The 16,119-nt window shown below is 45.7% G+C and overlaps 1 protein-coding gene, 1 long non-coding RNA gene and 1 pseudogene across 4 annotated transcripts in view; 1 reads left to right on the top strand and 2 right to left on the bottom strand.

The window, feature by feature from the left end:
• The window catches only part of BCO1 (beta-carotene oxygenase 1), an 88,426-nt gene that overhangs the window by 55,385 nt on the left and 16,922 nt on the right, over positions 1–16,119 (top strand). The window contains exons 11-15 of one of the 2 annotated variants that reach the window (XM_053666566.1): positions 2,025–2,550; positions 4,232–4,360; positions 9,666–9,795; positions 11,331–11,478; positions 13,064–13,211. In XM_053666566.1, coding sequence (XP_053522541.1) covers positions 2,487–2,550; positions 4,232–4,360; positions 9,666–9,795; positions 11,331–11,478; positions 13,064–13,211 — 619 coding nt within the window. In that variant the 5' untranslated portion in view covers positions 2,025–2,486. The remainder of the gene's footprint in view (positions 1–2,024; positions 2,551–4,231; positions 4,361–9,665; positions 9,796–11,330; positions 11,479–13,063; positions 13,212–16,119) is intronic. The other variant, XM_053666567.1, reaches the window with a different exon arrangement.
• Positions 851–15,270, bottom strand: LOC128627631 (uncharacterized). Of its 2 annotated transcripts, none has more exons than XR_008391881.1 (4): positions 15,080–15,270; positions 7,119–7,313; positions 5,143–5,202; positions 851–987 (listed from the first exon to the last, which is right to left on the bottom strand). It is a non-coding gene; the product is annotated as an uncharacterized LOC128627631 (long non-coding RNA). The 2 variants fall into 2 exon arrangements; XR_008391882.1 differs by lacking the exon at positions 851–987 and adding an exon at positions 3,407–3,620.
• On the bottom strand, positions 869–973 carry LOC119047119 (uncharacterized; annotated as a pseudogene).

Here is a 16,119-nt window from a genome sequence, read left to right as displayed (position 1 = left end):
CTGTGGTATTATATTTTGCTATGGAAGCCTTACAAAACTAAGACAGATATCTATCATTGTGATTAGTATTTTATCACCATTATCAAAACATCCTTACCTTACCATATAATTGTCCCCAGGGTACATATGGGACCTAACTGAAGAGACCTTGCTTGGTTCCTCGGTATTATATAACAAGGCAACACTAACCCCAGACTGGCTCTGAGGGTTCTCCACCCATCAACACAACCACCTAATTCTTTATTCAGTAAAAATCTCGCCAAGATCCATCCTGCACTGAAGCGGTCATGGAGTGTACACTTTGAAGTCAGGCTGCCTGGCTCAGCTCCCTAATTCAACTCTTAGCTGTGTTTCCTAAGGCAAGTTGGTTACCTTCCCTGAGTTTTCTCACCTCTAGAGTAATGCTAAGAATACCCATGTTGTAGGATTATATAAGGCCAGAGCAAGCTGGTACATGCAGAGTGCTTTGCAAAGCAGTTGACTCAGAGAGTCAGCTCAAAAGTTGGGGGCTGCTGCTTTTCTGAATACTACACAAAATGGATAAGAAAGGAGAACATGGTCATGTTTCCACTTATAATTTCAATATAATTCTCCCAACAAACCCTGTGACATAGCCATTGCCATCCTGTTTTGCAGATTAAGGTGATGTTCAGAGGAATCATGTGACACGTGACAATAGTCACAGTGTTTTTAAATCGCAGGGCTGAGATCCCAACCCAGGTTTTCTGATCTCTAAAACCTGAGCTCGTTTTTTCTGCTCCAGGGCTGCTGCCCCTGGTGTTGTGATATTTTCCTGAGCCCTCGGGGTATGCCAGACATTCTCTCTTAATCCTCACAAGGATGCAGTCTTTTTGTTTTGTTTGTTTTTCCTTGTTTGAAACTAGCCCACATGCTACAGAGCTGAGGCCAGCTGCAGTGTTACTTTCCCTCCTTTTACGACCACCAAGACCGGTGTTCAGATCCAATGAAGGACGTAGCTTTCGCAACCTAGGAATAAATCATAACCCTGACATGAATACACATGTTTAGACCAGACAGCTGAATAAACTGGCAAGATATTATGGGACTTAGTGGGAAATGTAGTTCAGAGAGAAATGCCTTCTGAGAGAATGGGGAAGAATAGGGCAATAATATTGGTTGATAACTATTCAGGGCCAGGTGCCTTTGCTAGACCCTTGATCTATAATAGTGTTGAAATTTTGCCCCATTTTACAGTTAAGGAAATAGAGCCTCAAAGAGGATAAGACACACAGAAAAAGGAGGGATGTGATTCTGGTATCAACCCAAACGTGTAACATCTTCCCCTAGGCCTGTGTTCTCTGTCAATGTCTGCTGCACACAGAGAATAATCTAGAGATATTTTAAGGATGGTAAATGGCTGGGCTCCATCTTCAGGGATTCTGAATCAGTGGGTCTGGAGTGGGGCCCAACTGGGTGAATGGAATATGCAGCCAGGATGCAAGTACAGCCAGCTGCTGTCAGGACTGAGTCCTGAGCTACTGGAGCACAGTCTCCGCCCAGGCCTGACAATAATTGCACTCAGTGGCCACCCCATCTCCTTTCCTTGCTCTACCCAGAGAGAATGACTGGTTCTTTCTTTAAGCAGCATGAGTTAAGATGAGTTCATGAATGTATCACCCAATATTCATAGCAACTGAATATGGACTTTAGGCAATGGCATCACATCAAGATGCACAAATACAGGGAGACCCTAAAATCAAATTCAGGCATCGTTGCTCCCTCTTGATGGGCCAGGAAGTTGAGCCCACATTCATTTTTTTAAATGGATACATGAAATATTTTGTTTACTTATTCAAAAGAGAACTAAGAATTAAGTTGCTCTCTACATATGATTTTGCGGGGGTGGAGGGCATGGTAGGAGGCTCAGGGAACTTTATTTAAAACAAAACAAAACAGAAAACCTTTCCCATCTCTGCAGAAAAACTTCCCATGATGTACAGCAGGAATTCACACCATCAACGTGCTCTTGGCACCCCTAATTCCCTTTTTTTTTCCCCTTCAAGGCAATATGAGTACTCCTCATTGACTTCAGGTGTCTTTGATGGTCCCAATAGTCTCTCTTCTGATTACAAACCATTTCCACCTCCTGGTTGGACTTTTCCTGAACGCCTGCCAAAGCAGAATGCTCCACTAAACTCTCTCTCCAACCTCAGCCCAGCAGGAAATACGCAGCTTTTCTTGGTTAAACCAAAAGTGACATTGGAAAGGGAGAGACAATAAGAGAATTAAAATTTAACAAGAACATGCAGCTGGGAAATTGACCCTTGACCAAACATAATTAATCCTGGTGCAGCTTCCCCTTGGAATGTGAAGAAATACCAGGCCCTCAGGCTGGGGAAAGCAGAGTAGCACCAGGAGGGAGTGGGAGAGCATGAAGGAAAGGAAAGGAGGAGCCAAGGAGCAGTTGCCTTGAAGACGGAGGCGCATCTGTTTACTGTCACAGCACTCCCGCCAGGCGCCCTGTGATGGACATACTATTTGGCAGAAATAAGAAAGAACAACTGGAGCCTGTGAGGGCCAAAGTGAGAGGTGAGCATTTTGTATAAACGATTGGCTCTTCTTTCATGTTTAGATGTGTTCCTTTTTTTTTTTCCTGCTTGTTGTAAATCATTTTTGGAAAATATTATCTGGGAGAAAATGATTCATAATCCAGACACATTCTCTGTGAAAATCTAGGTGTGCTTTTATATATTATAAGTCAGTTTCCAAGGAGAGAGAGTCATTCTCACTATTTCCAGGACAAAAGTCCTGGGAATTCTGCATTTGGCATATATACAATGGGGTTATTCTGCAAAATGTGGCCCCTTCCAACTGGGTACTGTGTTTATGCAAATATGTGCATACTGAATTAATTTCAAAATGGCATGAGAAGTGGGGGTGAGTTTGTACTCCTGCAAATGCTCACTGGAGGGTACGCAGAACCGGCTGTCATTTCCTCGCAGGTACCACGGGGGTGACTTGGGCATATGAGTGCCCGCAGAGCCGGTGAAAGAGCCCCGGAGTGGGAGCCTCAGCAGGAACATTCTTCCAGTGGGCTTTGTGTCTCATTTAGTTGTCTGGCTTTCTCCTCTTCTGAGTTGCAACTTGGCTTTCTGGTACCATCTTGTTTACAGTCTACAGGATAATGACTGGGTCTGAATTCTAGGGTCCCTGGCTTGGCACTTGCTCAGTGTTCTGAGAACAGCAAGTGGGTCAGCTCAGATTCCTAGGCAAGTTCAGCTTTGGAGAGACAGACTGGATGGTTTTCTTAAGGAGAGGACAACAGTGAGCATTCTTTGTGAGGAAAGTCAGACTGGAGCTTTTTCAGCTGCGAAATTGCCTTGGAAGTTGCATAGTGCTCAATAAGTGTTCTCAGTATGTATCTATGGCATTAACTATATGCTCTGATTCACCTCTCCCTGCTCTGCTTCACCTGCTCCTTCTCCTGTGTTTTGAGTGCTTATGAATAATCCTCCCATTCACCTACTTGTCCAAGGCAAGAGACTTGGGTGGAATTGACTTTTTTGAATACTCCCCTCCTCTCCTCCCTGTATGTGGTCCAACTCTGAGTCTTAGCAGTTCTGTGTCCTCCAAGTTTCTTACCATCCTGGCTCTTCTTCCTGTCCACACATGTAATCAATATTTTTAAATTGCTAATGAAATATTTTACTTTTTTTTCATAGTCTTTGAAATCTGGTGTGTATTTTATACTTACAGCGTATCTCAGTTGGGACTAGCCATGTTTAATCGTTATGTGGGGCTGCTGGCTACCCTACTGGACAGCACAGCTCTAGAATATTCTTTCCTTATGCCCTTGTGAAGCAAGTACCTACTCTCCCTCAAGACTCATCCAAGCCTCTTCCTCCAGGAAACAGTCTTCACCCTCCTGCACTCTCCTCCCCTCAGGGTGAGGTCCACACAGCCCCCCTGGCTGAGTCTACTGCACTGCCTTTACCACAGATTATTTTGATCGTCTATCTATTCTTCCGTCTCTGTCTCTTCATGGCTGGTAAGCAATGTAAAGACACAGATGGTGCCCACTTATCTTGGTATCCTCAGTGCTAGCTCAATACCAGGTATACGGTACACTTTCTGGAAATGACATCTAGGTAAATGAATGAGTGTAGTGAGTGGTGTTGGGGCTGTGGCCTCAATTGCTTTCCATGGCCATTTCTTCTAGCTTTTTGTTTAGACATGGAACCTGGAAACTAAACATTCTTTCTCTTAACAGGCAAGATTCCAACATGGCTTCAGGGAATCCTGCTTCGCAATGGGCCTGGGATGCACACAGTGGGGGAGACCAGCTACAACCATTGGTTTGATGGCCTGGCTTTGCTCCACAGCTTCACCATCAGAGATGGTAAAGCACTCTATTAGTTTGCTATTGCCGTCGTATCAAAGGACCAATAGAAATCTAACGCATGCCACATGCGCAATTTTAAATTTACTCAGCCACATTTGTAAAAATAAAAAAAGATACAAGTGAAATTAAAACAATACAAATTAATTTTTTATTACAGTTCTGGAAATCAGGAGTCTAAAATGAGTTTCACTGAACTAAAGTCCAGGTGTTGGCAGGGCTGCTTTTCCTCTGAGGGCTCTAGAAGGTCATCCGTTTTCTTGCCTTAGCTAGCTTCTAGAAGTTGCTTGCATTCCTTGGGTTGTGTCCCCATCTCCATCTTCAAAGCCAGTGCTCACTGGCTCTCTCTGTCTCTCTGTCTTTCTGTCTCTCTCTTTTTTCTGCTTCTATAATCACATCTCTTTCTGTGATTCTAACCTTCCCATCTCCCTTTTATGAGGACCTTTGTGATTACATTGGGCCCACCCAGATAATACAGAATAATCTTCCTTCTCAGGATTCTTTATCTTAATCATACCCAGAAAGTCAGATAACAGACTCCCAGGAATTAGGGCGTGGACACCTCGGGGAGGTGATCATTCAGCCCACTATAAGCATAAACCTCCCTGGAAAGGTGGCCAAGGTGACTCTTTTTCAAAGAGTCTACCTGGCAAAATAATATGTATTCTCAATAAGGTGGGCAACAGCAGGCAGAAGGTTACAGGCTTTGCAATCAAACACACACCAAATCAAAACAGGGTGAAAACAAAACTGCAAAGAACGAAGCTGAATGTATTACTCACCAGGCAAAGGAGAGCCATGTTGCTGTTGCAGTATGTTCAGTAGGTCTCCCTTAGTGGACACTGAATATAGAGCAGAAAGTAGGAAGTGTCACAAGACGAAATTCTGAGTACATGGTAGTGGCTCAAGAAGTGGATTGTAAACTCTTTGCTGTTGACCACTGGGCTGGTGAATGTCACAGCAGCATGAGCTGAATTCTCAAAGAAGTCCAGGGTGGGTCGCATGAGGCTTGAGCAGGCTCAGGCCCACGAGGTGGGCAAATTCTTACCCAAGAGCTTGAACTTGGTGAAATTTTTCTTTAATTCCTTTATTCTAGCATGGGAAATCTGTGGTCACTTCATTTCCCTTGGCCTCATCAGTAAAAAAGAGCTTAATCATCCCCCCTGGAGGACTGTTGTGATGACTAGAAGAATGGATATCTAGCAAGGGCTGGACACCTGGGAGATGCTGGTGAATTAAAAAACACCGTTGTTGTTGCCAGGTTTGAATGCCAGCTAATCTAAGCCACATGACCTTGGCCAAGTTACTGACCCTCTCTGTGTCTCAGTATCCCATCCCTAAATTGGAGATATATTAGTAGCATATCTCACAGAGTTGCTGTGGAATTTAAAGGAATTAGTACATGTAAGTAGCCTTGTATAATGTCTGGTATTAACTATTATGTGCTCAGTAAACATTAACTATTATTTTTGCATAATTATTATTTCTTTCAAGTCAGTCACCAATTATTTTTTTGAGTGCGGGCTCTATGCTAGCAACTTGCTTAAACATTTCAGGAATGGAGATACCATGTTTTCAAAAACTTACAGATTTTACTGAAACTCAGCTACAGAGTTGGTGGTTCCATAATTCCCTGACAGGTCTAAGTCTGAATAATCTCCTTTTCTAGGCAGACGTTGCCCATGCTTCTGGGGAAAACAAATGTTCTGAATGAAGTGCACGAAAGGCAGCTTCCTTGCTGTGAGGCCCTGCTTCACCAGGCTGCCGGGCTCTTTGTGGCCGTTTCTGGTGCTCACACAAATGCTGCGTGGGAGCCGTTCTGGTCCCCTCTCTGCAGAGGCAGGAATGGAGACTTTAGAGAGGTTGAGTGGCTTCTCCAAGGTCATCAAGGGAGGGCTGAGATCTCCATCTGTGGTCTGGAGTTTACGTTTGCAGGCATCAGCCCCACCCTCACTGTAGCACACACACATGCATACATACACGTACACACCGCTGCCTGAGAAATAGTAGGTGGCTTAAATGACCCCCTCACGGCTTACCAAGCAGTAGCTCTGGCGTCCTTCCATAGAGAACCCCAGGGACAAGGGAACCAGCAGAAAAATGACTGAGCCGTGGCTGTCTTATGGAAGCATGGGATAGATAGGCAAATGACCAAAGTTATCATGTGCTATTCAGAATTTCTAAAAGTGTCTTATGGGTTTTCAAACTAAAAATTCATTGTCAAAGATAAGTAGCTATTCTGTATCCTTTTACGAAGTGGTCGGACAGGCGTGACCACAAGAGGAAACACAGGCTCAGGAAAATAAAGGTTATTATTTTTAGAGGTTCCTAGGGATGGGAGGCTCAGCACGTCATCCAAGGCCACATGGGACAACACCAGGGTGGTCAGGAAGCAGAAGTCAGGAGCAGGGGAAATGCTTAGGCCGTGGCCTTCATTGAGGTTTTAAAGGAAAGGCAAGACGGGGCAGGGTGAACTGCTTAGGAATGGCTTGTGTGAATAATTTCCGTGGTCTTTGGGCACTAGTGGTGGTCTTTAGTTGCCTGGCACCTAGCCTTGGGATGGTTAAAGCAAAAGGATATTCCTTAAAGCACAGAAAATTTTATACACATGCACAATTATATATAATTATGTGTAAGTATATAATATATATAATACACACACATACGTACAATACAGTAGCATGAAAAACTCAGTTCTGTTTACAATCTGGAACTGGCTGCAAAAGGGAAAGTATGGAGAGTATACCCAATTACTTACGCTTCCCCTCTCCTGCTCTTGACTTTGGTCATGTGTTGAGGGTGCAAGCCCCACCCTGCTTTGCAGTGATCAGTTTGCCATTCTCCAGCATAGGGTGGGAGGCCCCTGAGTTTAGGGCTCCTGTTCAAAGTGCTGTATCTTCATCAATTAGCATGGGGCCTGGCGCAGAGGGGCACTCTGAAACTCTTTATGGAGCTGAAATGACATGGAAAAAGTAAAAATTGTTTTTGTAGAAGGAAGCAACACCTTCCCAGCCCAAGTCTTCAATACTCACTACAGGAAGTGTTTGTTGGCCATTGGCTTCATGCCCATTCACATCTCAGCCCTTTCTATAGTTCCTGAAGTAGGTACCACTGTTACTATCTTGATTTTACAGATGAGAGTCTGAGGCCCAGAGAAGCCAAGGTATTTGTCCAAATGACCACAGCTAAGAAGTGGTGGTGTTCATATATAAACCCAATACTCTCCAAATCCAGAATCCCAATTCTTAATCATCATGCACTTCTGCCCCCATTACCCCATCCTGCCAGCTACCATCTGCCCCCATCCCCCCAGCCCAGTTCTCTGGAGGCCGCCAGGTTGTCGATGTTGGTGTGGCACAGCCTGGCCTCATCTCTCCTCTAGAACTCTCGGTGGCTTCCCATTGTCTAACAACAGAAACCAAACATGTGAAGTACGACTATATATGAATCAAGGGGGCATGCAGAGGGCAAGCAGGGTTCTCGAATTTGCAGAGAACACAAAGTATTTCCCAAAAGGTGGTTTTGTGAGCCCCCTAAACTGGAATCCCCTAAAACGCTAATTAAGGCTGCAAATTCATGCACACATGCACACACACAGGGCTTGAATAAATTATAATCCTGAAAAAATAAAGACAGAGCATTTAAGTTCTTAGCATGGTTCCAATCTGACCCTGTGCACATGAGGTCTGAAAAGCCCCCCACGGAGGACCTCCAGCCTGGCTGCCCCATCCCACCCGAGACCCAGCATATCAGGCCACTTTGAAATGGGGCTTAGGCCACTATAATAAAAGCGCCAGGCACCTAGAGTATACAGCCAGCACAGAGAACCTAGGTAGTGCTGAACCAGTAAGACTTCGGAGCAAGAAAGCAAAAAGACAAAAAAAAAAAGTCTGGTGGTCTTCAGCTGAGGCCAGAAAACTGATGCTTTAAAAAACTAGCAAAGATTTGAATAAAAGAGTCAGAGTGAAGCCAGGGAAGCTGGGAGTATACAGAAGAGCTCTTTTGTGTAAGTCTAACGTGATTTTAAAATAAAACATTTTTTATAAAGTAGGTCTGGAGGTGCATGAACCTCAGAAATAAATTCAACAATTTTCTAATAGAAGGAGAAGTTGCTGTCCCATGAGGATTTGAATGTGTAAATTCCAAGACCCAGAGTTGCCAAGATTTACAGAAAAAAAGAGCTCTTGAGAATTTAGCCTTTCCAAAGCTTTTTCAGTTGGTACAGCTCCAAAGTGGCCTTTTGGAATGTTAGCTTTAAAAATGTGTGTAAGTAACACATACACATGTATATTCATATATATATATATATATATATATATATATATATATATATATATATATATATATATATATATATATGCTATTATGTGTGTGTGTGTGTGTATGCATCCCCATCAGACCCAGTTCTAGAAGATTGCAGGCAAGAGTGTGTTTACTTGTGTTCCTTTATAAGGAGTGTGGCTAATCGGACTCCCCCAGGAGCAGGGTGGTAGGGAATGTGAAGTGGCTCCTTCTTTAATCTTAGCCTCAAAGTGAAGTGTCAGCCTTGAGCAATTCCAGAGACACATTTTGTTGTGGCCCCAAGTGCTCCGTGCTCTGCGGCTGGTTGTTTATAGGAAATGGCCGCCTGTCTACAGCCAGGCTGGGCTGGGTGTTTACATTTCAAGTGAACAGAATTCATCATTTTAAGAAAACCACCACAGGGCCCAAAGCACCTTAGCCAGTGCCTGCGGGTGGTGACTCTCAGAGAAAGTGGCTGGAAAGGAACATGCCAGCTCACGGGGAGACCAGTGTTTCCCTAGAGCATGTTCTGTGTGTGGAGGCCAGTGTGTGTAGCCTCACCAATACCTGCGTGATCCTTCCTGCCTCCAGGATTTTGTGGGACAATCCACAATTGCAGCAGCCATCACTTATCAGTATGTGGCAATGGCCCAAAGTCTTGCCCACTCTATCCTGCATCTCAATAGCATATGTAGCTTTTATTGAGCATCTACTATGTGCTAAGTGCTTTGCAGGCCTTGAATGCCACAGCAACTCTGTAAGAAAGGTGTCATGATCCTGACATCCCAGTAGAGGGGACTGATCCTGCATGTGACACACAGTCAAGTGCATGCCTGGTAGATGATGGAGCAAAGATTCATATCCATGTGGAAACTTGAATCTCCTCACCAGGACAGTTCACGCCTGTGCTGCCCACCCTGATATCCCCCAGTAAAACCCCTGGAATGGCTGAAATTGACACTCACGCCTGTTGTAAAGGTGTCGATGCTTCTACACCTCAATGACTCTGCTTCTTCTCTTTCAGGTGAAGTCTATTACAGGAGCAAATACCTGAGGAGTGACACTTACAACGCCAATATCGAGGCAAACAGGATTGTGGTGTCAGAGTTTGGAACAATGGCCTATCCAGACCCATGCAAAAACATATTTTCCAAGTAACTGTCTCTTTTGAATCCAGTCATGCTTGTTTGTATCCTCAATGCTAAAAACAACCAGTGTGTGCTCCTCCGACAGCTGTCCTCAGGGTGGACAGAAAGTTTGTGTGACTGGCCTTTGCCTGTGCACCCCATGCATTTCTTGATCACCAGTAGCAAGAGAGGCAAAGAGCATCTGACAGATTATTAGGCATTCTCCCACAGGGCTGGTGGGAGCAATTTTGATAGAGAATTTGGAATTCGCTATCAAAGTTACAAATATGCATTTCCTTCAGCCTAGAGGTTTACTTGTTCATGCTGAAATGGCAAATGAACAAGGTTGTTCGTGGCTGCATGATTTCTTATCATGAAGAACTGAAAATAACCCGATGTTCATCCACAGAGGAGCAGTTAAATAAGTAACAGTAAACCTACACAGGAAAATACCTGGCAGAAGTAAAAAGGAAAGAGGATGTTTTCTATGTACCAAATGGAAGAATTTCCGAGATATATTAAGTTAAAAAAATCAGGGTATAAAAAGAACAAATAATGCGCTATATTTTGTGTAAAAAGACAGGAGGAAATCTGCATTTATTTCTGCATGTATGTGCGTAAGGAACTCCGGAAGGAGTCATCGAGGAGGTGGGAAACTGACAAATGGGAGAAAGGACCGGGGAAGACTTTTAGTTGTGTTCATTTAAAGTCATCTGGGCTATGATGCATGTGAGTGTATTACATATTTGGCAAATTAAATGGTTGGCCACGGAATCAGGCCCACCTTCAGTATCTCCTTCCTGATACTCTTTAGACATAGAAGAGTTATGAAATGTGTTAGGGGCGGACGAGCCCAGAGAGGAAGATTACTTCTGCTTTTCCAGGAACTCCTTGGAATTCACATTTGCAGATTGAGGAAGAGCCAGGGAGGAAAAGGGAAGGGGAGGGAATGAATTTAAAACCATAACCTTTGAGGCATTATTACTGTTACATCACTTGCCAGTGAGGGGAACACTAATCAATACACAGATCCAGGGCTTTTTTTTCCCCCTGATTTGAGTTTGCCTTCTGATCAAATGAGTTATAGGTGCTTATATCAAAATTAGTTTGCTTTTTTTCATTTAAAAAACTCATTTCCTGGACAAATTTGAGGTAACCAGTGTAGACTCATATTCCTGCCAAAAGCAAGGATTTTGCTAGTCTTTGGGGGCCATTATGGATAAATGTATGATTTCTGTAGAGCTTCTTAAAATTCTTCAGAACAACCCCCCAGCTCTTTCTGGCTTTGGTGCTGGAGACCTGTGGATTTTTGAGAGGCCAGGAGAGCTCAGTTGGTGGTCATGTTGTCCCAGCTGATTGTCACTCCTCAGTTGATTCAATATGGTGGCACCTTTGGACACTTGACATCTGAGTCCTCAAGTAACCCATTGGGACCCAGTACTTTTTCTTCCTTACGTTGAAGGAGAGCATCTTAAGTGGTAGGAAAACTAAAAGCACCGCAAACAGAATTTCCCGGTTGCGCAGACACAACCATTGACCCGTTGGTTTGCTGTCTTCCCCAGAGCTTTCTCCTACCTGTCCCACACCATCCCAGACTTCACAGACAACTGCCTGATTAATATCATCAAGTGTGGACAAGACTTCTACGCAACCACAGAGACCAATTACCTCAGGAAAATCGACCCACAGACTCTGGAGACTCTGGAAAAGGTATCAGCAAATCTACACCCAGCGTCAGTTTTTGACTCAAGACAGGACCCCCTGGGTGAGGCCACTGGCTCTGTGCTTCCCCAGCGTAGCACTCGTACCAGCATCTAAGCTCCCTGAGGACTGGGACTGTCTTTTCATCTTTGTGTCTGTATTCACTCCTAGCTACCATAACAAGTACCACAAACTAGGTGGCTTAAAACAACAGGAATTTATTTTCTCGCAGTTCTGGGGCCTGAAAGTGTCAAATCAAGGTGTCAGGAAGGTCGTGCTCTCTCCGAAGGAAGACAATGTTTTCTAGTATAGGAACATTCTTTGCCTCTTCCACCTTCTGGTGGTTTTGCCATCAATCCTTGGTGTTCTTTGACTGATACATGGATACATCACTCCAATCTCTTCTAAGGATATAAATCATTGGATGAAGGCCCACCCTAATCTAGCAGGACTTTATTCTAACTTAATTACATCCACAAAGGCCCTAAATCCACATACAGTTACCAGGAGTTAAGACTTCAACATGTCTTTTTAGAAGACACACTGTAATCCACACCTCGGCTCTGAGTGTGGTCCATAGTCCTCGGCTCTGAGTGGCAGCTCAGTGAGAGTCTGCATGGCTGTGCCTGGGACTCCCAGTGGCCTTACCTTGCATTGACCTGAAGAGGGAGGCATGAGGCAGAGAGCAAGAGCACAGAAGTAAATGCCCAAACACATACCTTTCCTGGGCAGAATTAAGTCAACATTTTTGTGAAAGTCAACAGACCCACTTTCAGTTTTCTCCAGCTGGCTGTTCAAAGTCTCAGTGTCTTTGTAATAGATTTTAATGATCTATTAAAAGGAGTGTTTTTCTCAGCTGTGAAATTATGTACAGCTCCTTTTAAGCTAGGTGGCATAGGTCCAGCTGATGTTGCAGGGAGGAAATTCCACAAAGTTGCAGGGAGGAAATACTAGGAGGGAATGGCGTATTGGTCAACTTTCGGCTGGAGGTTGTGCTATTCTGGGGGAGGAAGGGCAGACAGCTGGTTCCCCATTGTTCTATCGCTGTGGCTTGTTCAGAGTGGGGTCATTATTGAGCTTACTACTTGGATTTCACTTTGACCAAATGTTTTTGTAACCTCTCCATTCCCAGAATAATTCTATGAAAAAGACCTGGAGCATTCTGCCTATGTGGAATGCAAAAGCGGAAGATTTAAATGACTTGAGCAGAATGACACAGAGCAGTGGCCAAGATTAGCACTATGGCTGCCTCTTTGCACAGGCCATTGCTTAGAGCTCTCTGTGGGGAGGTGTCCGGTCTCCACTTTGAGGGCCTCCAGCAGGGCCAGGCTCTAGGCTCAAAAAAAACTGCCACAGAAAACACACAGCTCACTAACCTCCCTGCCACCTATTTGCTGTAGGAGGTCCCCCATGAGGTTAGATCAGGTCTCCAGAGTGAACATTCTCTTTAGAGGTGAAGTCTGCCTTCCTTTCAGATCAGAAAATGTGCAAAAATAGCCATCATTTCTCCGAACTGAGAATCAATCAGCTTTTCACAGGATTTCAACTTCAACTTCTCCCCTTTTTAAAACCAGGTGCCTGTTATATTTTGCAGGTTGATTATCGAAAATATGTGACTATAAATCTGGCAACAGCGCATCCCCATTATGATTCGGCTGGAAATGTTCTCAACATGGGCACCTCCATTGTGGACAAAGGGAAGACGAAATACGTGATCTTTAAGATCCCTGCCGCAGTACCGGGTAGGTCATTCTGCGGGTGTAATGAGGCCCAGACACCAGGGGCGGCTCCCTCTGAGGAGTTCTGACTTTCCTTGATGCCGCCGGCTCAGTCTGATACTTTCTCTCCCAGATGAATCAGGTGACCCTGAATTCATTTTTCTTCTTTAGGAGAAAAGAGATGTTGCTGGGCTTCTTTTTGGAAGCAGTGAAGCCCTTTACTCTTCTAACCTCCTTTCCTGGATGTTACAGTTCATTACTTCATTAATTTATTCATTATTTATCCATTGTTCATCCATCATCTATCCATCCATTCATTTGTCATCCCCTGTTTCTGCCTTCCCGCCTTCTTGTCATTTTTCCAGTCTTCAGACAGACCTTTGCATGTCAGGGCTGTGCCCCCCACTTTCATCCCAGCCCCCGGAAGCCAGGCTCCCAGGGTAGTGCCCAGAGCTCAGCCCTGCTGGGATCAACTCCAGATCTCCACCCTGTTCTCCAGGCCTCCTGGACCTTCTCCACTTAGCACTGAGATCCTGGAGGGAAGCCCAGGACAATTTGTGGGGAGGGAAGGTGGGGCTCCTAGTCCAGGGCCCTCGTTGAAAGCATACCCAGGAGACCCAGCCTGTGATGGTGGCTGGAGACCAGACACCAATATAAGGGTGCTTGGCCTGACCTCCTGGTTTGGGAAAACTGGTTTCCATCTGCGATCCCTGCTGCTCCCCCTCCCCCCCCAGTCCTGTAGACCCTCCTGAGCAAATTACCCAGCTCTGCTGGCAAATGTGAGCAAGCCCCTGATGTCAGAAGGTGCACTGAGTATTCTCATTAAAGCCAATAAAGGGATGTAGGGTCTAGCTTAGGATTCTAGAATGTCAGACCTGGGGATAGTTCAGGCGTTTGAGTTTACCACTTCATATTAGAGAGAACTGTGAGGCCCAGGGCATCGGGCGACATGCCCCAGGTCACACAGCTTACAGGAGCCATCAGCATCAAGCAAGCGGCTACCTACCCTCTGAGTGCCTGCTCCACGCTGGTGGCTCCCCTGGGATCATGCACATCTCCTGCCTGCCAGACCAGGGTGCTTTGCACTTCAGTTTGCTGTGCGCTGTATTTGTTTCACAAAAAGGAAGTAACCCACAACCCACAGCCTCCCTCCCACCAGCCAGCTGTTCACAATGTGCACCAGGTGGTCACAAGGAAGGCAGAGGTACTTGCAGACAACTCATTAGACACCAGCCCCAGGCCTGGGAGGGGAGGCCTTGTGGCCTGTAGATGACTCATCCTTGCAGAGAACCAAGAAAACCGAACACGTACTGAGCACCTTCCATGTTCGGGCACTGGGTGAGGCAGTTGGACTACTCCATTACTTCACTCTGCCTGCCTTGATGGTCACAGTCTGTGTAACAGCCCGCCGTCATCGCGGGCACTTAGTCTCATTCTCAGGTGTTCCAGAAGGGCAACGCCAGGAGAATTCATGGAGACCCTCTGAAGTTCAGGTCTGCATTAGAAAAACTCCAGTTTTCCCTCCTATGTTTCTCTCCTGAGTGTCTCCTTGACACTCTCAACACTTCTGACACTGGCTGGGGGAGAGGGGAGTGGTTTCCCCCATAAGCAATTCTCTGCGACAGCTGCTGGTGTCCAATAACTGACCTCAGTTGTCAGGCGGTCAATCCACTCGATGGTGTCAGACCCCACAGGTTCAGGGCTCAGCCCCACGAGACTGCTCCTACCGCCAACCCCCTACTCCACTTCAGGTGCCAGTCGCATGTAGTAGGTCCCCAGGTTACTCCCCACTTTGGTCTGACTTGGCTGTACATCGGGGGTTCCCACCACCCGCTCCTCAGTTTCAATTAATTTGCTAGAGCAGCTCACAGAACTCCCGGAAGTGTGCTTACCGGTTTATGGAAGGACATGGCAAAGGATACAGGTGAACAGCCAGGTGAAGAGATGTGGAGGGCAGGGTCCGGGCGGTTCGGGTGCACAGAGGCCTCGGTCCCTACGGAGTTGGGGTGCATCCCCTCCCAGTGTGGATGTGTTTGCCCACTGATAAGCTCTCTGAACCCTATACTTTTGGGATTCTAAGGAGGCTTTCTTACATAAACATGATTAATTATTAACTCCATTTCCAGCCCTTCTCTCTTCTCTGGCGGACACTGGGTGGGGCTGAAAAATCCCAAGCTTGTAATCATGGCTTGGTCTTTCTGGAGACAGCCCCCGTACAGGAGCCATCCAGAGTCACCTCATTAGAACAAAAGGTGCTCCTAGAGCTCCTATCGTGTAGGAGTTTACGAAGGTTTTAAGAGCTCCGTGTCAGGGATTGGGTCAATATTAGAATAAGAGTTGTCCCTAGAGCTCTTATCACTTGCAAAATCGTATAGGTTTTAGGAGTTTTGTGGCAGGAACTGAGGCAGAGGCCAATCTATATTGATATTTTTCCACTAACTCACAACGTCAGATGATGGTCCTAAGTAACCTGTCAGAGCATAAGCCTGGGCCAGCTTGACAGGACCTCAGGCCCCAGCCCGCATGCTGAGTCCAACTCCACATATTACCATGGTGTTCAGATGCTCTGCACGCACGTTCAAGTTTGAGAAGCATTGCTTCAGAGCAGGGGTCGAGAAACTTCCTGTAAAGGACCTGAGAGTCAATGTTTGAGGCTTCGCAGATATGTAGTCTCTGTCCCAACTACTCAACAGGGTTGTTGTAACTCAAAAGCAAAAGCAGCTGTGGACCCTGCATGAAGGCGGGAGCTTGGCTGTGTTTCAAATACACCCTTATCCAAAAGCAGTTGGAGGCTGAGTTAGCCCCCAGGCGGTGGTTGTGGACCTAGGCCCAGAGGCCTGACTGTGGGGTTCAGTGTTCTCAGATTGCAGAACCGGGTCTCCGCAGGGTGAGCCTGAGCAGGGAGGGCTCTGAGCCTCGGCCCCTGCGTCAG

Source organism: Artibeus jamaicensis, unplaced genomic scaffold (genome assembly GCF_021234435.1).
Source record: "Artibeus jamaicensis isolate MK-2021 breed Jamaican fruit bat unplaced genomic scaffold, CSHL_Jam_final contig_464, whole genome shotgun sequence".
In the NCBI taxonomy this organism is placed as follows: Eukaryota; Metazoa; Chordata; class Mammalia; order Chiroptera; family Phyllostomidae; genus Artibeus; species Artibeus jamaicensis.
This window is presented reverse-complemented; position numbering and strand designations above follow the sequence as displayed.